The sequence below is a fragment of the Lonchura striata genome, chromosome 23 (genome assembly GCF_046129695.1).
Source record: "Lonchura striata isolate bLonStr1 chromosome 23, bLonStr1.mat, whole genome shotgun sequence".
Lineage (NCBI taxonomy): Eukaryota > Metazoa > Chordata > Aves > Passeriformes > Estrildidae > Lonchura > Lonchura striata.
In genome coordinates this window covers 1,835,488-1,852,238 of record NC_134625.1, presented here as the reverse complement: position 1 = coordinate 1,852,238, position 16,751 = coordinate 1,835,488, and the positions used below count along the sequence as shown (strand labels likewise).

The 16,751-nt window shown below is 49.9% G+C and overlaps 1 protein-coding gene across 4 annotated transcripts in view; it reads left to right on the top strand.

Moving 5' to 3' along the window:
- Positions 1 to 16,751, top strand: part of FLI1 (Fli-1 proto-oncogene, ETS transcription factor) — an 89,769-nt gene that overhangs the window by 14,594 nt on the left and 58,424 nt on the right. Inside the window, exon 1 of one of the 4 annotated variants that reach the window (XM_077787969.1) lies at positions 55 to 302. The exons of the other annotated variants lie outside the window; for them this stretch is intronic. Within the exon in view, the coding sequence (XP_077644095.1) occupies positions 285 to 302 (18 nt within the window). The 5' untranslated portion in view covers positions 55 to 284. Of the gene's footprint in view, positions 1 to 54; positions 303 to 16,751 lie in introns of those variants that run through there. 4 annotated transcript variants of the gene reach the window in all.

Sequence of the window (16,751 nt, the reverse complement as noted above, 5' to 3'; positions counted from 1 at the left end):
GACTTCACTTCCCAAAATTAGCAGAAAAAAACGTTTCATCCGGTTAACTGTCTCTTTTTCGCTCTGCTGCAAGAAGCAAAGTTAAAAAAAGAGAGAGACCGAGAGAGAGGGAGGGAGGGAGAGAGAGGGGAAGAGGGGGTACGGAGAGAGCAACAAAACCGCTGGAAGGGCAGCGAGAAGAGCGAAAAGAGAGAGAAGGATAAAAAACTTCAGGAGGCGTCAGTCGCAGGCTAAACCGGGTCAATGTGTGGAATATTGCTGGTCCCGGCTGGAAGTTATTCCCGATGGACGGCACTATTAAGGTAAGGGGGCAGGAGGGGCCGGGGGTCCCCTCGGGCTGGGGGCTCTGGGAAGGGGCGCGGGGTGGGGGCCGGCTCCGGCCGGGCTCTCTCCTCCTCCTCCTCCTCCTCCTCCTCCTCCTCCTCCTCCTCCTCCTCCTCCTCCGCTTTCGCCGCCGCCGCGTCCCGGGGCTCTCCGGCGCTCCCCGGCGCTCGGGGCTCCGCAGCCGGCCCGCAGCCCTGGGCCGGGGCCCGAGGAGGGCCCGGGCAGTGCCCGGCTCCGGGGCAGACCAGGGGCAGACCAGGGGCAGACCAGGGCCAGCTCTGTCCCCGGCGTGCCTCGGAGCTGCCCCGCTGGCCGTGCGTCCCCGGCCCCGCTGCTCGCCCGGCCCTGGCCGAGGCGCTCTGCCTCTGGTGCTCGCCCGCGAGTTTCCTCCGGCAGCTTTTTGGGGCTTTTTGGCGGGGAAAAAGCCCCGGGCTGGAGGAGAAACATCACCCAGGCCGGGGGGAAAGGGAAGCAGAGTGAGGCAAATAAACCACCAACATAACCAACCTCTGGTGGCCTTGAGCAAGCAGGGACGCCGCTGGGGCTGCGAGAGCAGTTCCCCCTCCTGCCCTGCGGCCGCTCCTTCGGCCCTGCACAGCCAAACCGAGCCCTCCAAGCACCCCGGGGTGCTGCTCCAGGCCGAGGCAGCGCAGGGCTGGCTGTGGGGGACCCCTGTGCGATTGTGACGGGCTCTTCTTAGGGAGCGCTGCGGAACAGAAGCCGCTGGAACAGAGGAGCCTTGAAGCGAGAGACGCTGTGGGTGTGTTTGGGTTGGAGGATTTCGAAAGATGCCTATCGCCTGCCTGGGTGGGGTGTCGAGCTCTGCTTAAAAGTGCTTTTTTTTTCTTTTTTTTTCTTTTTTTTTTTTCTTTTTTATTTTTTTTTTTTAATTTATTTTGCTGACCTGGGTAGAACAAAGTTGCAAACGGGCAGGAACTGAAACTCTCCCTTAGACTGCAGCTTGTGACAAGTGCACGGTTTGGAAAGGTCTCATGAGAAGGGGGAGGGAAGGAGATGGGCAGGAAGAGAAAATGGAAAGAGGAAAGAAAGAGGGAATGAAAGGGTGAATGTCAGAAAAGAAGGGAGAAAGCAGGAGTGTTGAAAAGCACAATATCTGGGAGGTATGGCTGGAATAAGACAGGTTTTCCCCTCCACCTCCTCTGATCTGTAGCAAAAGTAACCTGGGCCTCATTCAGGATATATTTAATGCACCACAACTTTCTTTGATTTGTGGAGCCCTAAATATTGTGCAGTGAAAGTGCAGAAATTCCCCATCTGTGCCTTTGCTGTGGTGCACACGTGGCCCTGCTTTTCTGCACAGGCCAGGAGTCCCCTGCCCGGTCCCTGAGCAGAGCGGGGCCGTTCCCTGCTCCTCTGGAGCCCGGGAGCTGCTCCTGGCCCCACTCCCTGAGCTCTCCCCCCGGCTGCGGTTTGGGGATGAGGAACTGCAGCGCTCCGAGCTGGGCTCAGTCACGCTGGAGGCTGCGGCCAAAGGAGGAACTCGGCCACAGCCCAGGTCACTGCCCGGGGCTGGGCCTGCCCTGCGGCTGCTCTGCAGCCACTCTGCCATGCCCTGCTGCCCTGCTAGGGCAGGAATCCGGGCACTCCTGGGGCTGGGAGACACGGCATCCAGACACAGCATCCAGACACAGCATTCAGAGGCAGCATCCAGGCACGGGATCCAGACACGGGATCCAGGAACGGGATCCAGACACGGGATCCATCACAGCATCCAGACACAGGATCCAGGCACAGGATCCAGGCACAGGATCCAGACACAGCATCCAGACATGGGATCCAGACATGGGATCCAGACACAGGATCCAGACACAGCATCCAGACATGGGATCCAGACATGGGATCCAGACACAGGATCCAGACACAGCATCCAGAGATAGGATCCAGAGGCAGCATCCAGACACAGCATCCAGACATGGGATCCAGACACAGGATCCAGGCCCAGCATCTAGACACAGCATCCAGACACGGGATCCAGACACAGCATCCAGACACAGGATCCAGACACAGGATCTCCTCCTTGGCTCCTTTACCAAGCCATTCCAGGATCAGCAGCACTTTGCAGGTCCCTGTGTCCTGTTTGTCCCCTCGACCAATGTGCCCTCTTTCTGTGCCATGCACTGAGATCAGTGCTCCTGTCCTGCCCAAAGGATGAGCTGAGGCTTCTTGTAAATTTTCATGCTGGGCAGAAAACTGTGGGATGGAGGGAGTGCCAGCCTCCCCCACGGAGAGATTGGCTGCAGGGAAGGGTGAGACCTCCTTGCCTGGCTTCTCACAGGTGAAGGGCAGCATGAGAGGATGTGGCTTGAGATGCTGCAATGCTTTTGGTGTGCTGAGCTCTGTATTTAACCTGTGCTTCAGGGCGGGTGTGACTCTGAGGGCACAGCAAGGCAAACCCGGGCACATCCAGAGCAAAGCAATTTAACAGCAATAGTGCCCTCAGCTTGGCTCTTCCATGGAGGCATTGATTTATCTCAGAGCTCTGCATTTGTGTCTGTGAAAATATATGGCAGAAAGATGCACATCAGTGACTAGAGGGCAAGAAAAACACAGAGAAATGTTCTTTCATCATCTGGGGCGGCCCCAGATGAAATCTGAGTTCCGGCATGGGGAAAGGCGCTTCCCACCCCAAGCTCAGAAATAGTCCTGTCCTTAGAGAGGACTACTGCTAGATTTGGGACAGGGCTGTGCCCTCCAGATGATTTTATTCTTGAGCAATTTAAATTTGACAAGTGGCTATTTTTTAAGCCTATGCAACACTATTGTACAGACTAATTGCTTTAATTGAGCTGAAGGCTTTAACTGCAGGCTGACAGATGTAGGGTTTGGGTCCAGCCTACTTTGCACATCTCTCCCTTTGCCTGCAATCTCCAGTATTTGGTATTGTTTTAGGCTGCATTACCAAGGCAGGCTGGTACTTTCCTCTTCATCCTCTTATCAGAAAAGGCTTTGATGACTCTCTGACTTCTGGTTTTACCTCCCTAGGGTAATTTACCTGCACACCTGCCCAGCTGGAGGTGAAGGGATAAATCCACTGGAGGCTTGAGCTGTCCCAAGGGCTCAGAGCCATGCTGGGGAAACGGGGCATGGGCAGAATTGAACAAATGTGGTTGGGATGATCTTTGTGGACATGGATCCCATATGGACATTGTGTGCAAGGGTGAATTGAGTTGTCCTCAGGCTTTCAACCCAAGCAGGGAATTCCATGGATATAAACATAAACCACAGGATCAGCTCGGGATTTTAAGTCATCATTCCCCACTATGCACTGACTGACATCACATGTGACAGTGCTGAGTCGATGCAACATAAAAATGAACACATTTGTCTTTATTCACAATGCATTATTTATCTTGAAGAGCATTAGATCACCTGCTGAGGAGGTTGGTTTTTGCTGCATTCTCTGAATAATCTGTGTAATACCTGCCATGAGCAGAACTGGCTGGCTTGGGAAGTGCCCCCTGCAGCAATGCCCAAAGAGCTCTGTGGAGGAAGAAGCGCAGGAAATCTGAGTTATTTCCACCTTCTGTTCATATGCTGTGAGCAGCACCGGCAGATGATGATGGCAGCCAGTGAAATTCCTGACTCTTGTGTTAGCACTAATTTTAAATAGTCACCAACATTTTTATTGTACCTCTGTAGGGAAGGCTGTGCTCCAGGACAGCTTTGATGAATGGAACGAGAGATCTCTGCAGGCTGCTCTTAGGATATCAGGTTTATTAGGGATGGAGAAAGATCTTGCTTGGAGCTGCCAGACACAGCATGGGGCAAGGCCTGAGGGGATGGGGAGGGGAGAGACAAGGGGCAGAGAGGATGCTCCAGGAGAGGGTGGGAGTTCTAAGAGGGGGAAGATCCAAGAGAGGGGAAGTTCCAAGAGAGAGGAAGTTCCAAGAGGGTGTCTGCCCCCTCAGAGACCCTTTATCAGGGGGTTCAAGGTGGGCTGGAACAAGACTTGGGCCAATGGGGTCACAGACACTTGATGCTTCAGGGAAGGGTTCCAGGTGTGGATGAACCATACATTGGGGTGAGATCCAACAGTCCATTTGACCCTTGGACCTCCCTGTAGGTAAGGGCACTGTTCAACCAGAAGGGGGGATTGTCTTCATCCTGGCTGTACTATTGTGAATCTTTTGCCAGGCAATTATATTTATCCATCCTTTACAACATGCCTCTTTCACTCAAATCCCATCTTCTTTGGGTTAACACCCCACTTTGACTGACTTGCATTGTGTTTGGGGGACTTGGTTTTCATTGCCTCACAATAAATCAGAAAAGGGCACATCTCATCAACAGCAAGATGCTCATGCATGGCCTTCCTCACAATAACAAATGGTGTGGTTTCGGACTGCTTTAATTGTTTCAGTTCCACTTTATGTGTGGAGAATAATTTAAAAAATACATACTGGCCAGAGCCTGCCTGTTTCATGGAAAAGCATATTTGTGTGGCTCTTGCCTTCATTCCAGGAAAAAGAAATATTCTGATGTTGTGGCCATCAGAGAGCCCCTCCGAGGGACGTGCAGCGAGGATTTTGCATGATTTCAGTGGAGGACAGCAGTGTCCTTGAAGGCAGGACTGGTGTGCTGGCGTTGTCATAGCAAAGGGTGGGGCTGGGTTTTGGAGCAATCACTGTCTTCTGTGAGCTGGAGGCGTTTGCTCTCCCTCTCAAACTTGGCCGTGGGGATCTCGGACTAAGAAAATGTTTCCTTTTTGAGCAATTTTAGTGTCTTGTTTGGCTCTTTTGAATCACCCCGGCTTTGGCCTTTCCTGGCTAAAGGGTGTTGACTCCTGGGGCAAGGCTCCTAATCTCCACACTGGAAAAATCATAAATAAATCACAAATATTTGAGGGACAACAACTTTCCATGTTGCTGTCCATCAAAAGCAATTTGGAACAAAACCATCTGGAATTTCCAGGGCACAAACAGCAATATTCCCTCCTAAATAATCTCCATTCAAAGGTATTTACATTGCATAATAACTTTCTAACATCAAAAACCATTTAGAAAGGTTTTATATGGGGATATTTTGATGCTGCTGCTGAATTTTCCTCTTGAGATCTGTGCAAAGGGATATCTCCTGCCCCAGCAGGAACCTCCAGCCTCGGTGTCCTGCTGGGTGCTGCCAGCTCGCAGTGCACGGTGCTGGCTGCCACTTGCCAGCAAACACTGGGAAAGCCTTTTCCAAGCCTCTAGTGTACTTTTCCCTCCTCAAAAAAAAAAAAAAAGAATGTTTTCTCTGAAGAAAACCTTTACCCAAGAAAATGCAACTGCTTGGATTTGAAGCCCTTGGGGTTTTGCTGCGAGGCTCTGAGGAGGCGCTGAGAGCCTGGCGTAGTTTCTCTTCACCTCCGCAGGATGTGGTCACTCAAAGGAGTAGCAGTGCATGTCTTGAGGATTTCATGCTTTTATTTTAGTTATTGATTTTAATTCTGGGCTATTCCTTCTCTGAGATGAGTAAAGAAAGAGCTTCTGTCCCTGCTCACAGCATTTCTTGCCCTGGGAGTTCTGTGGGGTGCAGAATGCTGTTCTTGCAGTGTCACCATCAGGAGCAGCACAGGGGAGGCTGCACCTCGGAGTGAGCTCTTAGATGACACCCTGAGAGGTGAGATGTGCTGGGGGAAGGGCACTTGGAGCAAGGTTTGCAGGCAGCAGAGTTTATTTCCTTCAGGTCTGCCCTTCCTGGACTTACCAGGAGCGTTTTCCTCTTACGTTCAGTTCCCATCTGCTCTGAAGGGTCAGGTCTGGAACACATGAATGTACAGCCTCAGCACAGAGCATCTCCCAGCCTTTTTTCCCCCACAACCCATCGGTGTTTGAGGTTCCTTTACAGCTCCTCATCAGCTGCCCTTGACAAACTAAAGTCTCTCCTTGTGGCTGTGTTCATCTGAGCACTTACAGAGAGACCCTGTGTCTCACCTCAGAGCAAATATGCACTAGCAGCAGAATTAAAGGAGCCAAGGGAGCATTAACTTCAGGGTTTCAGGTATTTGTGGGTCTGCTGAACCCCTAAAGCTGCAGAAGCCTGGTGTGCATGGATGTGCCCCTAGGAAAAGCGGGTCTAACACATCCGGTTAAGTTCTACAACTTGGTTTGAAGCCAATTTGCACCAGAAATGTGAAATTCTCTTCAGATCTCTCCCCTGAATTGGACAGCAGGTCTGTTTCCCAGCCTGTGCCTCTCCTGTGCTCTGGTGCACACCTGAACACAGATGCTCCATGCAGGTGAAGCTTTGGCATCTAAAAGCAGCTGCCTGAGGGCACCTCAGTGACATGGGGCCTGTCACACAGCCCTGGGCGAGGGCCAGGGACATTTTCTGAGCCAACAAATATTTTCAGACAAGATTGTGACCACACATTTATAGCTGGGTTTGAAGCACAGACTATAATATCCTCCCAAATGTGGGTTTCTGCCTCCCTGGGGAATCACTCTGAGGAGGAGCCGAGTGGGGGCCGCTGTGTCTCCTCAGGCACCTGGGCAGCCTCCATGCCCTAAGAACAGCCTGGTGTGTGACAGGACACTGCCTGCTCCGCTCTGCTGACTTCCAGGTATCAAAGCCTTCAAGATGTTGATGCGTTTTCTGCTTGTTTTCTTCCTCCCTCTCATTACCAGGCCACATAATTACTGATGCATATCTCCCCCGCGGGTACCACCCACCTGGAAACCTGGCTCTGTGCTGAGCTTACCACAAACGGTGCCTCCCTCCTGCCCTCCTCCCCCACCTGAAGCTTCTCCTTCAGCCCAAGCAGAGCCCCAAACCAAAGGGATGTGCAGCAGGAGGCTCAGGCTCTCCTGACCAAGCTCTTGCCTCTCCAAACAGCACCAAAGGCAAAATTTGGGAATAACACCCTGACAAGGACCATGGGATATGGAGGAAGAAGGTTCAGTCACACAGAGGTTGTGCAAAATTCCAGCCTTAGCTTCTCTTCAGAATGCTGTACAGAAAATAAACCTTCATGTGTGTTCAGCATTCTTTTCCTGCTTTTTCACTAAAATCCAGTAAGAAGCACAGCCCAGGAGAGGAAGTGTCATGGATAAGCTTGCTGCTTTATTTGCATTTATCTCCTTCTTGTTCTTCCAGCATAGACCAACCCAGGACTCTACCAGGGCTGTGAAGGAGTCAGAAAAAATTAAAATAAATTAGAAAGCCTTAAGCCCAGCCTGCCAAAGCTGCATACCCAGGAACTGTACGTTACAATCTTTGTCAGTCATCCAGAGGCAGTGAAAAATAACCCAGCAGGCAGCAGAGCCTCTCATTACTCATCTGCTGATTCCTCATTCAGCAAAAAAACTGCCCTTCTTAATACTGCTGGTTTTGATCTGAGGGGAAGAGATAAATCAGCAAGAATACAGTTTTTTAAGTTGGCTGATGAGTGAAAGAAAGAAATTGGAGTAAGGTATGGTGGGGTCAGGGGAAGGTGTGGTGAGTTCAGGAAACCAACTTCTGTATGATGAGAACATACTTATTTGAATGGCTTTCATAGGAGCTTTTCTTAAAAAAAAAAAAAAGAAAATAATAATAAGAAGAAGATAAGGAAAAGATTAGGAGAGGTTAAAATACTCTTTTTACAGCTAAGTGTAGAATTTGGCTCTCTGGTTTCTTCTGAATATCTCTTCTTGTTGTTCCAAGCTTGATTGACTTATAACTGCATCTGAACCAACCTCACATCAGTTCCTTTTTATCAGCCCGAGTGAGACTTCCTGTGCTCCACAGTCTGGTTTCCTGATGTGTTTCCTTTTTCCTTTTAACAGAACAAAGGAAACTGTAACTCCTCTGCTGCTCCTGTTCCCAATCTCCTTGGACTGCACACACTCTCACCATCCAACCTTTGCCTTGTCTTTTCTCTGCCTGGAGCTCCAGTGCCCTCTTCATCTCTGCCAGCTGCAGAGGGACAAGAACCCAGTGCTATTGAAAGGAAACCACTGCCACTGGCAGCCTTTAGTAGCTAAAATGTAGTAAAGCAGAAAGGGAAACTCTTCACCCAAAGGCTCAGTGTGTCACTGCAGAGATGGGATTTTTAATGACCTGCTGAAGAAAATATCAAGTGTTGGGGTCTCAGTGATTTGTGCAGGCTGATGTTATGAACTTTGATACTTGAACCTGGGAATTTATGTCCTGAAATGGACCACTGGTGGAAATGAGCCCCAAAAAGGTCACACATGCACAGTCACTGCTGTGGCACACACTGGAACTGGCAGCCCTGTATATTATATTTTAATATGGATTATTTTCAAAGCACCACACTGAAGGGCAATTGCCCTCTTCTTGCTCCGGTTTTCCCTCAGCTGTGAGGGGCTGCAGCTCTCCTTCAGTCCTGCCATTCACACAAGGCTGCAAAATCCAAATCCTGCCCTGAAATGAGGATCCTTTTCCTTGGGAAAGCCCTTTTGCCCCAGCTGTTCTGCTGAGATGCTCCATCCCTTTATAATCCCCATATCTCAGAGCTGAGGCTTTTTCTTCACAAAAATTCCAAGTTCTTGTTGTCTTGACTGACAAGGATCCCTTGTTTTCCTATCCAGACAGAGGAACACCAGCCCAGAGCAGGACTAAGTAGATGCTTGTACAAATCCTTCAAACACAACCAGAATCCACTGGACAAGTGTGGAGCTGATGTTAGTGCAAAGTTCAGAGCAAAGTTGGGCCTGATTCCAAGGAATAGACATGGGATATCTGCAAATTCCCACTGAAATCAGTGTAAAGAGCTCATGCTGAGGTTTTATCCATTCATCCAGACCCAGGAGCTCAGCAGGATTTCTGAGAGTTCTGTGAATTCTGTGATGAGAAAGGAGAAGGGAAATTGGGCTGGGGAGGCAAAGGGAATTTGCCAATTCAGCCTGCCCAGAGCAGGCAGCTGAAATCCAAGGCTCATTTATTCAAACCATCAGCACTCAGGAGTGGCAGGATATGGAATAGCACTCAGGAATGGCAGAATATGGAATAGGATTGGAGATTCTGGACTTGGCTCTTCCCTGGATATGCCTGAACGTGTGTCTGTGGTGTGGAAGGGTGGCCAGAGCAAGGCCCTGGTTATACCAGGCTGAGGCAGCAGAGGATTCCTGCACCACATCCAGGGACAGGCAGGCAGAGTTTCCAGGGACTCCTGCTCACCCAACACTAAGGAAGCAGTAGGAGCTGCATTACTTGGAAAATAACATCACAAATAAATCACAAATTACCAGGAAAATAACATCACTGCCTCCCTAGAGAACTGCCTTTCTGCACATTTCTGTGTACTGCTTTGAGATGCACCTTTACAGTCCAAAATGTCACTTTTAATCAAATCACTTTCGGCTGCCTAGCAAAAGGCATCAGAAAATTATATCCCTACTGTAAAATCCAGGGGAAAATCAAGGCAGTTTTGCCTTTTTTGCTGTGTTCTGTTTATGGAGCAATTTCTATACAGTATAATTCAATTTCCATAAAAACTCCATTGATTAATCCCTATTAAATTCTGAGGATTTGTCTGTGAGGGTTGTGCTGTAATTCAGCCTTTAGGACTGACTCCTGATTAGAACCAGAAGTCATGGCTCTATGATTAATTCCCTGTATTATGGGGATTGTCCCCAGAGGTTCCCATCAAGGAGAACCCTGGCACGTAGATGGAATAGGAGCCCAAAATCCAAGCAGGCAAAGGGAAAAAGGAAAAACAACCAGAAGATGAAATGCAGGAAGCATGTGGTCACTCAGCAAGGCACCAGCAGAGATGCAAAGATTCTGTTCACAAGTTCCTGGCGTCAGAATTTCCCAGGGACTAGTGAATTTTAAACACCTTCCATGGTTTTACCACTGAAAAATCACCAGAGGCAGAAATGATTGATACAGTATAAGCTAAAAAGGGGACAAATCCCTTTAACATTGATCCCAAAAGCCTGAGATCTGTTTTGAGCAGCTGCTGGGGATGTCTCCAAGGCCACTGAGGATCCAGACCAGAGGTCCTTCAGGGCCACTTTGCTGCATCAGGCACAATTTTCTGTCCATGACACTCCCAACCCAAAGCAGAATTCACATGACACAAGCCGTAACAGCCTTCCTTAATTAGATCTAATAAGCCCATGTATATCTTTCCACAGCACAAATATTTATATTTAGCAGATATTTCTAAACTCATACATCTGACTTTGTTAGAACCAACCAAGCTTTAAAATAAGCACTGGCTGGAGTGATTTGTTAGGCCAGAGGTCTCAGCATCATCCTGCAAATATTACCAAAATTGTCTTTACAGCTCCAGTGACAGGAGAAGGAATGAGCCCCAGTGAGGGACAAAGACTGCAGGACCTTGTCAGGATCTGGGGTGCTGTGACCTGCACACATTTCTCCTGAATCTGTTTTTCTGCCAGACAAGTGTGTGTGCAAGTTTTCTGTGTGTCACATTCTGCCCCAGCGATGTGAGGTCCCCCAGGACACTGGGATTGTGCTGGAGATCTGAGATGTCTCCAGAAGGCAAAGGGAGGGATGTGATGGCTGGGGCCAGCTCCTGCCCTGCCACCCTCACCCAGCCTCTGTGCCCAGCACATGGTTGTGTCCTGCAGTCTGGGCTGCAGAAAGGGAAGCAGGAGCATGGGCAGGTCCAGGATGGAGAGCGTTCTCACCCACAGCAGAGCTGGGCAGAGAAGGTGCAGGACAGGACTTTGCCGTGGCACCTCTTGGGCCGTTCCGCTGCGCTGCTCTTGGCAGTGAGACTGGATCCTCTGGAGGGTGAGCAGAGTGTGCAAGGCTGGGTAAAAACCTTACTCACACGCAGCCCCAGAGGATCCTTTTCGTGGCAGGAAAAGTGTGAATCCAGTTGTAACTCCAAACACAAATTCCTTCCTGCCAGGGACATTTTCTGTCTGTCAGTGCTGAAGTTGTGTCTCTCCCCTTTGCTGCTTTCCACAGGGCACCCCAAACCCAGCTCCACAGCTGTAGGAATGCTCTCCCAGAGCAGCAGGCAAAGGTTTCAACAAAGGGACAGAGTTCATCCCCTCCAGAAAGGGAAAGCAATGCCCTGAGGTTCAAGCTGGCCTGTGATAAATCCTCTGGATTTGCACCACGGCATGTGAGAGCAGACGTGCTCTCATCCTCACAGGACACAGGCTGCTCAGTAATGGATGGAATAAATTTGCAGTTTGCTCCCTGCTCCTCAGTTTTGGTATTCTCCTATGTCATCTGTGCTGCAGGAAGGATGTAATTATGGTTGGTCGTTAGTGTGAGGAATTATTTGTGCTGCAGCAGTGCCTGGAGACCAGTGTGGTCTCTGCTGTGTGTAACAGGAGAGTCCTCCTCAAAATTCCTGAACAGTGAAGAAAAGTTAAGGCACTTAATTTGAACTCCAGAGTGGGAGCAGTTCTAGGGCTCTGCTCTACTGTCAGACAGGACCAGGTTCTGTCATTCCTTTCCCAAAATCTCTAAGGTTTCTGTAAAGGATTTTCTTTCCACCCCCACTGCTCCCCATCGAACAGGACTTCCGTAACTTCTTCCTTCTGAGGTTTGGACACTTTCTTCTGAATTGGGGCTGGCATTTGCTCATGACTGATTCATGCCTTTCTCATGCCAGACACGCTGCAGCACTTTTCCTTCCCAGCACTTCTGTCCCCAGTGCATTTACAGACCACTGCTGTACCTCATTTACTGGGACAAACAAAACCCTTATGATCCCTTCACACCTTCCTTCTCCAGGTTATTCCTTAGGCCTCAGCTGCACCTGATCCCATCTGGATTTGCCTTTTCTCAGCATCACTGGAGTGGCAACACCCTGTTCCCAGGGCTTGGCTGGAAATGCCCTCCTGATGCAATCCTGGGATTGGGATGCTTTGGCTTTTTTAGGTTCTGGTGAATCAGAAAAATCTGTGCTGTTAATTGACTCCAGCCTTTGTGTCAGCAGTGCCCAGCCTGGCTTAGTCAGTTGTGGTGCCACTGCAGGATCTCAGGCTCTTCACCTCTCTGTACCTCAGCTTCTCCTCCATGGGACTCAGCAGATGCTCTGTTCCCTCCCTGCCTCCTCTGCTCCGCTTGCAGCAATGCTGTCCCAGGTTGGGAATGACTTTGGCTTGCTCAGGAGCAGCAGAGATCTCAGTGCAGGCCTGTCCTGCAGTGCCATGACATGGACAGAGAGATCAGAGGTCATTCCCATCCTTGTCCTTCATTAACATCCGACAACCTTCTGCCTGTCCTGGGACATGGGCGTAGTTCCCAACCTTTGGGGTCCTGCACATATTTGCAGTGTGGCTTTGGAGAATGGCAGGAATGCTTTCCCACAGACCAAAGGCCATTCCAGAGGAGGAGGCAGGGTGTGAAGGCCTCCAGGTGTTCCAGGGGTTTGCAGCAAGTGCCCTGGAGGAGGAGGAGGCAGCAGAGTCCATGTGTGTGCCTGTGGAGCTGCTCCATGGACCCACACACACAGCACTGCCAGCGTTTCAGCAGGGCCTAAATGCCAGATGGCTTCTTGCATAAGCCAAACTTGATGTGTTTAGAAGCCAGCAGCCAGCACAGGCTCAGGACTCTGCTCTGGTTCTCTCTTCCATCCGTTTCTTACCTTATTGCAGTGTGAGGTTCTGTTGTTTCAAAACTAACAGCTGCAGGCTTCCAAAAATAAAAGAGAATTCATTAATTAACATAACCCTAAGCCACAGAAACTCCACCTTATGAGCAGCCCTTTGCTCACCACGTGCAGCTCTGTGCCAGGCTGGGGGAGCTCAGGAGGCTGGGCAAATCTTTGCAAATGTGGGATGTGGAAGGTGTGGGCACTCAGCAGAGAGGGGAAATGTGGATGGAACAGGGTAGCAGAGGAGCAGAGAGGGAGTTGGCTGTGCAGAGAAATCCCTCCAAGTCCCGACAGATCACTGTCCCAAGTGCCACCAAGGTCTCTCCTTACCCAGGTCATGACCTCAGCTGTTTTTAGGTCCCAAGGGCTCCATTCTGGAGCCCACAAGGTGTGTTCTGCTTTCACAGCCTCTCCTAGCACACAAGAACCACTCTGGGGTCCCTTCATGTTTCCACCAGTGCCTCATGTCCTGCCCAGGCTCCTCTCCCTCTGCCTGGGTGTTTGGGGTGCCCACAAATGCAGCAGAGGAGGATACAGGTGGGCATGTGCAGGGTTTGTGCACACAAGGCTCAGTGGATGGGCAATGTCCCGAGTAAACAAAGGGCTCTGGAGTGTCATCAGCTCAGGGATTAAAGGGATGTGCTCTCACCCTGTACAAACAGCAGGGTAAAGTGGCAGAGTTAAGCAAACAGCTGTAAAATGGCTCGGTCTCAGGCAATGCTAATTTCATATACCACAGAATCATTGCATGGGGTGGGTTGGGAGGGACTTTAAAAATCACCTTGTTCCACCCCCTACTGTGAGCAGGGACACCTTGTGCTAGACCAGCTCCAAGCCTGGCCTTGGACCCTTCCAGAGATGGGACAGACACAGCTTCTCTGGGCAATCTGTGCCAAGGTCGCAAAATATGATTTTATCATCCAGGACATTTGACATCCATCCCTGGATCTGCTAGTGACTTTTTGTGCAGCCTCGAGAAGCCACTGAACTCTCAGGCAAGCCTGGTCATTCCCTGTTTATCCCCTTCCTGTCCATCCTTGAGCTGTTTGGAATAGGAGCCATCCCCAGGGTATATTTGCCCAGCACAAGAACAGGGGCAACCTGAGGGTTGCTCATCCTGGGTTGGGAGGTGAGAATTTCCCCAGGAATTGTGTACAAGAACTGCCCTTGGATATTCCCCTTCTGTTAAGGCTCAGTTAAAGGATTATGGAGATAAGGATACTTCTAGAGAACATGTTCAGAAACCTGCCATTATCTGTGACAAAGTTTTCTTAGCATATGAGATCCTAATCAGACATCTATTATTTAGTGAGAAGATAAGGAGGAGAGATCTCTCAGCTGGTATCTGCTCTGCTCAGCAGATAACAATCAGCTCACATGGCCCTCTTTAAAAACTCTCAACTTTGGCTAGAATCAAACCCTGGCTTTATTCCTTCTCCTTACCCAGAAACCCAGAGCAAATCATCAGATGTTTCTGTGCCTTGATTTTCCTAATTGTAAAATAATAATGAGAAATGCTCTTCTGAGGTAAAGCTGAGAAGTGACAAATCTCCACAAAGAGTTTTGTAAGCCCTGGATAAAGAAGGTGCAGGTGCCTGAAATGTCAGCAGAAAATCTCTCTGAAATCCAGTTCAAAGCAGCTGGATGCAAAAGCTGCAGCTTTTGAAACTAGGAAAGAGCTATTTATAGGACATAAAGTGTTCTGGTGCTTGTGAAACACAGAGGGAAGCAGTCTGTGCTCTGCAGCCCTGCAAGCTAAGGCCGTGCATCGCCAGGGCCTCGTGGCACACGCTGTGCAGGGCCTGTGCAGCCCGAGCCCTTCAGGGTGAGCAGGGAGCAGGGGATGCCTCCCACAGCACCCAGAGCCTGCACGGAGCTGCCATGGCCTGCTCAGCCCCCCCAGGACACTTCTGCTCCTCCAGCCCTGACAATCAGAGGTGCAAAGGCCACATGAGCCATGGGCTGCTCTCCTGGGGCAGAGAGGGCTGTGAGGTGTCTGGGGTCACAGAGAACCCATGCTCTGCTGACATGGTAACCAGAACCTGAGAGCAGCAGAGGAGCACAGCTCCTTTGCTGTGCCTTGGCTCTCTCAGCGCTGTCATTGTTTGGTTTTGGGCTGCTGGGACAGGTGCAAATCTGCTTCCAGATCACACCCGGGCACATAGCAGGCAAATTTTCCCAAGAGGCTGCGACAACAAGAAACAGCTCTTGTCTCTCAATGCTCCATAGAACTGGGGGCTCTTCTGCAGCACCTGACAGGGCCTTTCCTCCTCTGCTGCACCTTTGTGTCTGCCTGGACAGTCATTTGGCGAGTGCCATTTGTGGCGAGCTGATTCTTAAAAGACAAAGGGGTGAAAAAAACGCACTTGAAATGAGTTTTGGTTTTTGAGCAAGCTCAGAGCCTTGGTTGGGTACGGGGGAAGTGCAAGAGTGAGTGCAGGTGTGGGAGGCTGTTACTTCATCACTCAGAGAGAAAGGGTGCACAGGCTAAACAAAAAGATGCAGAAGGCAAATGAAAAGGTGCTGAAGTTACATAAAAATATGCACAAGTTATACAAAAAGATGCACAAACTAAACAAAAAGATGCAGATCCTAAATAAAAAGATACACAAGGTAAATTAAAAGATGCCCAAGTTGTATATAAAGATGCCCAGTTTAAAAAAAAAGGTGAGCCAGGCAGGCAACCTGAAGTCTAGAGGACCTGGTCTCTTGAGGAGGTCATTCACCTGCTCGTCTAGGCATGAATTAGCATGTTTTAGAAAAGTGGTTTTTGTCTCACTAGTCAAGGACATTTGTAGGGGCTATGAAGCCCAGGTTTCCTCCCTCTGGTTGTACCTCAGTGGAGTGAGGCAGGGTGGGATGAATTTGTGGAATATTAGGACATTCAGAAATATTCTTTGCACATAAACAGCAGGAGCTTCAGTTGTTACCTTAGTGAAGGAAATGAGGACAGTCTGGAATTTGTGGTTTTTTATGGACAGTAACACTGCAGGTTCAATGAAACTTCTGCACCTCCCAAAGGCACAGAGGGCAGGCCTGGGATGAGGCTGGAGTGCATTCCCTGTTCCCCAGCAGAGCCCGAGGAAGGTGAGGAGCTGGTGGGAGCCATCAGGCAGGTGACAGCAGCCACCAAGGTCCCTGCAGCCTCTGCTCCCGTCACCGAGCTGGACCCACCACAAAGCCCAGGTGCAATGGGATCAGGACACCACATGGCCAGGGAGGCTCTGGGAAATCAGGGAACTCAGAAGAGAAGCCAGAAAAGGGACAGTGTGGGGCCAGCTGGCTGCTGCAGAAGGATGGAAGGAGGGACACTGGGTGCTGGGTGCTGGCACTGCTGCTGCCAGCTCTTGGGGGATTTGGTGTTCATCTGGATATCCTGAATTATGCTCCAAATGCATGAGAATATAACCTTTTATTTAATAGGTGATATTAAATAAATTAACAAGATTTTATTAATTTATTAATAAAATTAAGATTGCAGGAAGAGCTTGAAATTATATCCTAAAAAGTTTGAAAAAAACAGTTATAAATACAATTCCATGTTCAATTAAGATTATGTTCAATTAAAGTGTGGGACTGGAAAGCCCCTCATGGCTTGCTATGTGCATCCTACTTAGGCTCATCAGCACCAGCCATGAATAAAAGTGTAAAAACCAACAGCAGGATGTCTTTAGGAGTCTAATTTTAGTCTGTGAGCGATCAGGTAGAACCTGGGGGCTCAGGGATGGACAAGAAGGACTTTCTAAAGGAGATCTGAGAGGGCCCAAAGCAGACACGCCCGGGGGAGCCTCCAGCCCCACTAACTTGCGGGACGGAGGAAGAAGCCCTGGGGCAGAGCCCGGGGCCGGGCCAGCCCCGCCTCAGCATCGCTGCGGCAGGGATGGGAGCTCTG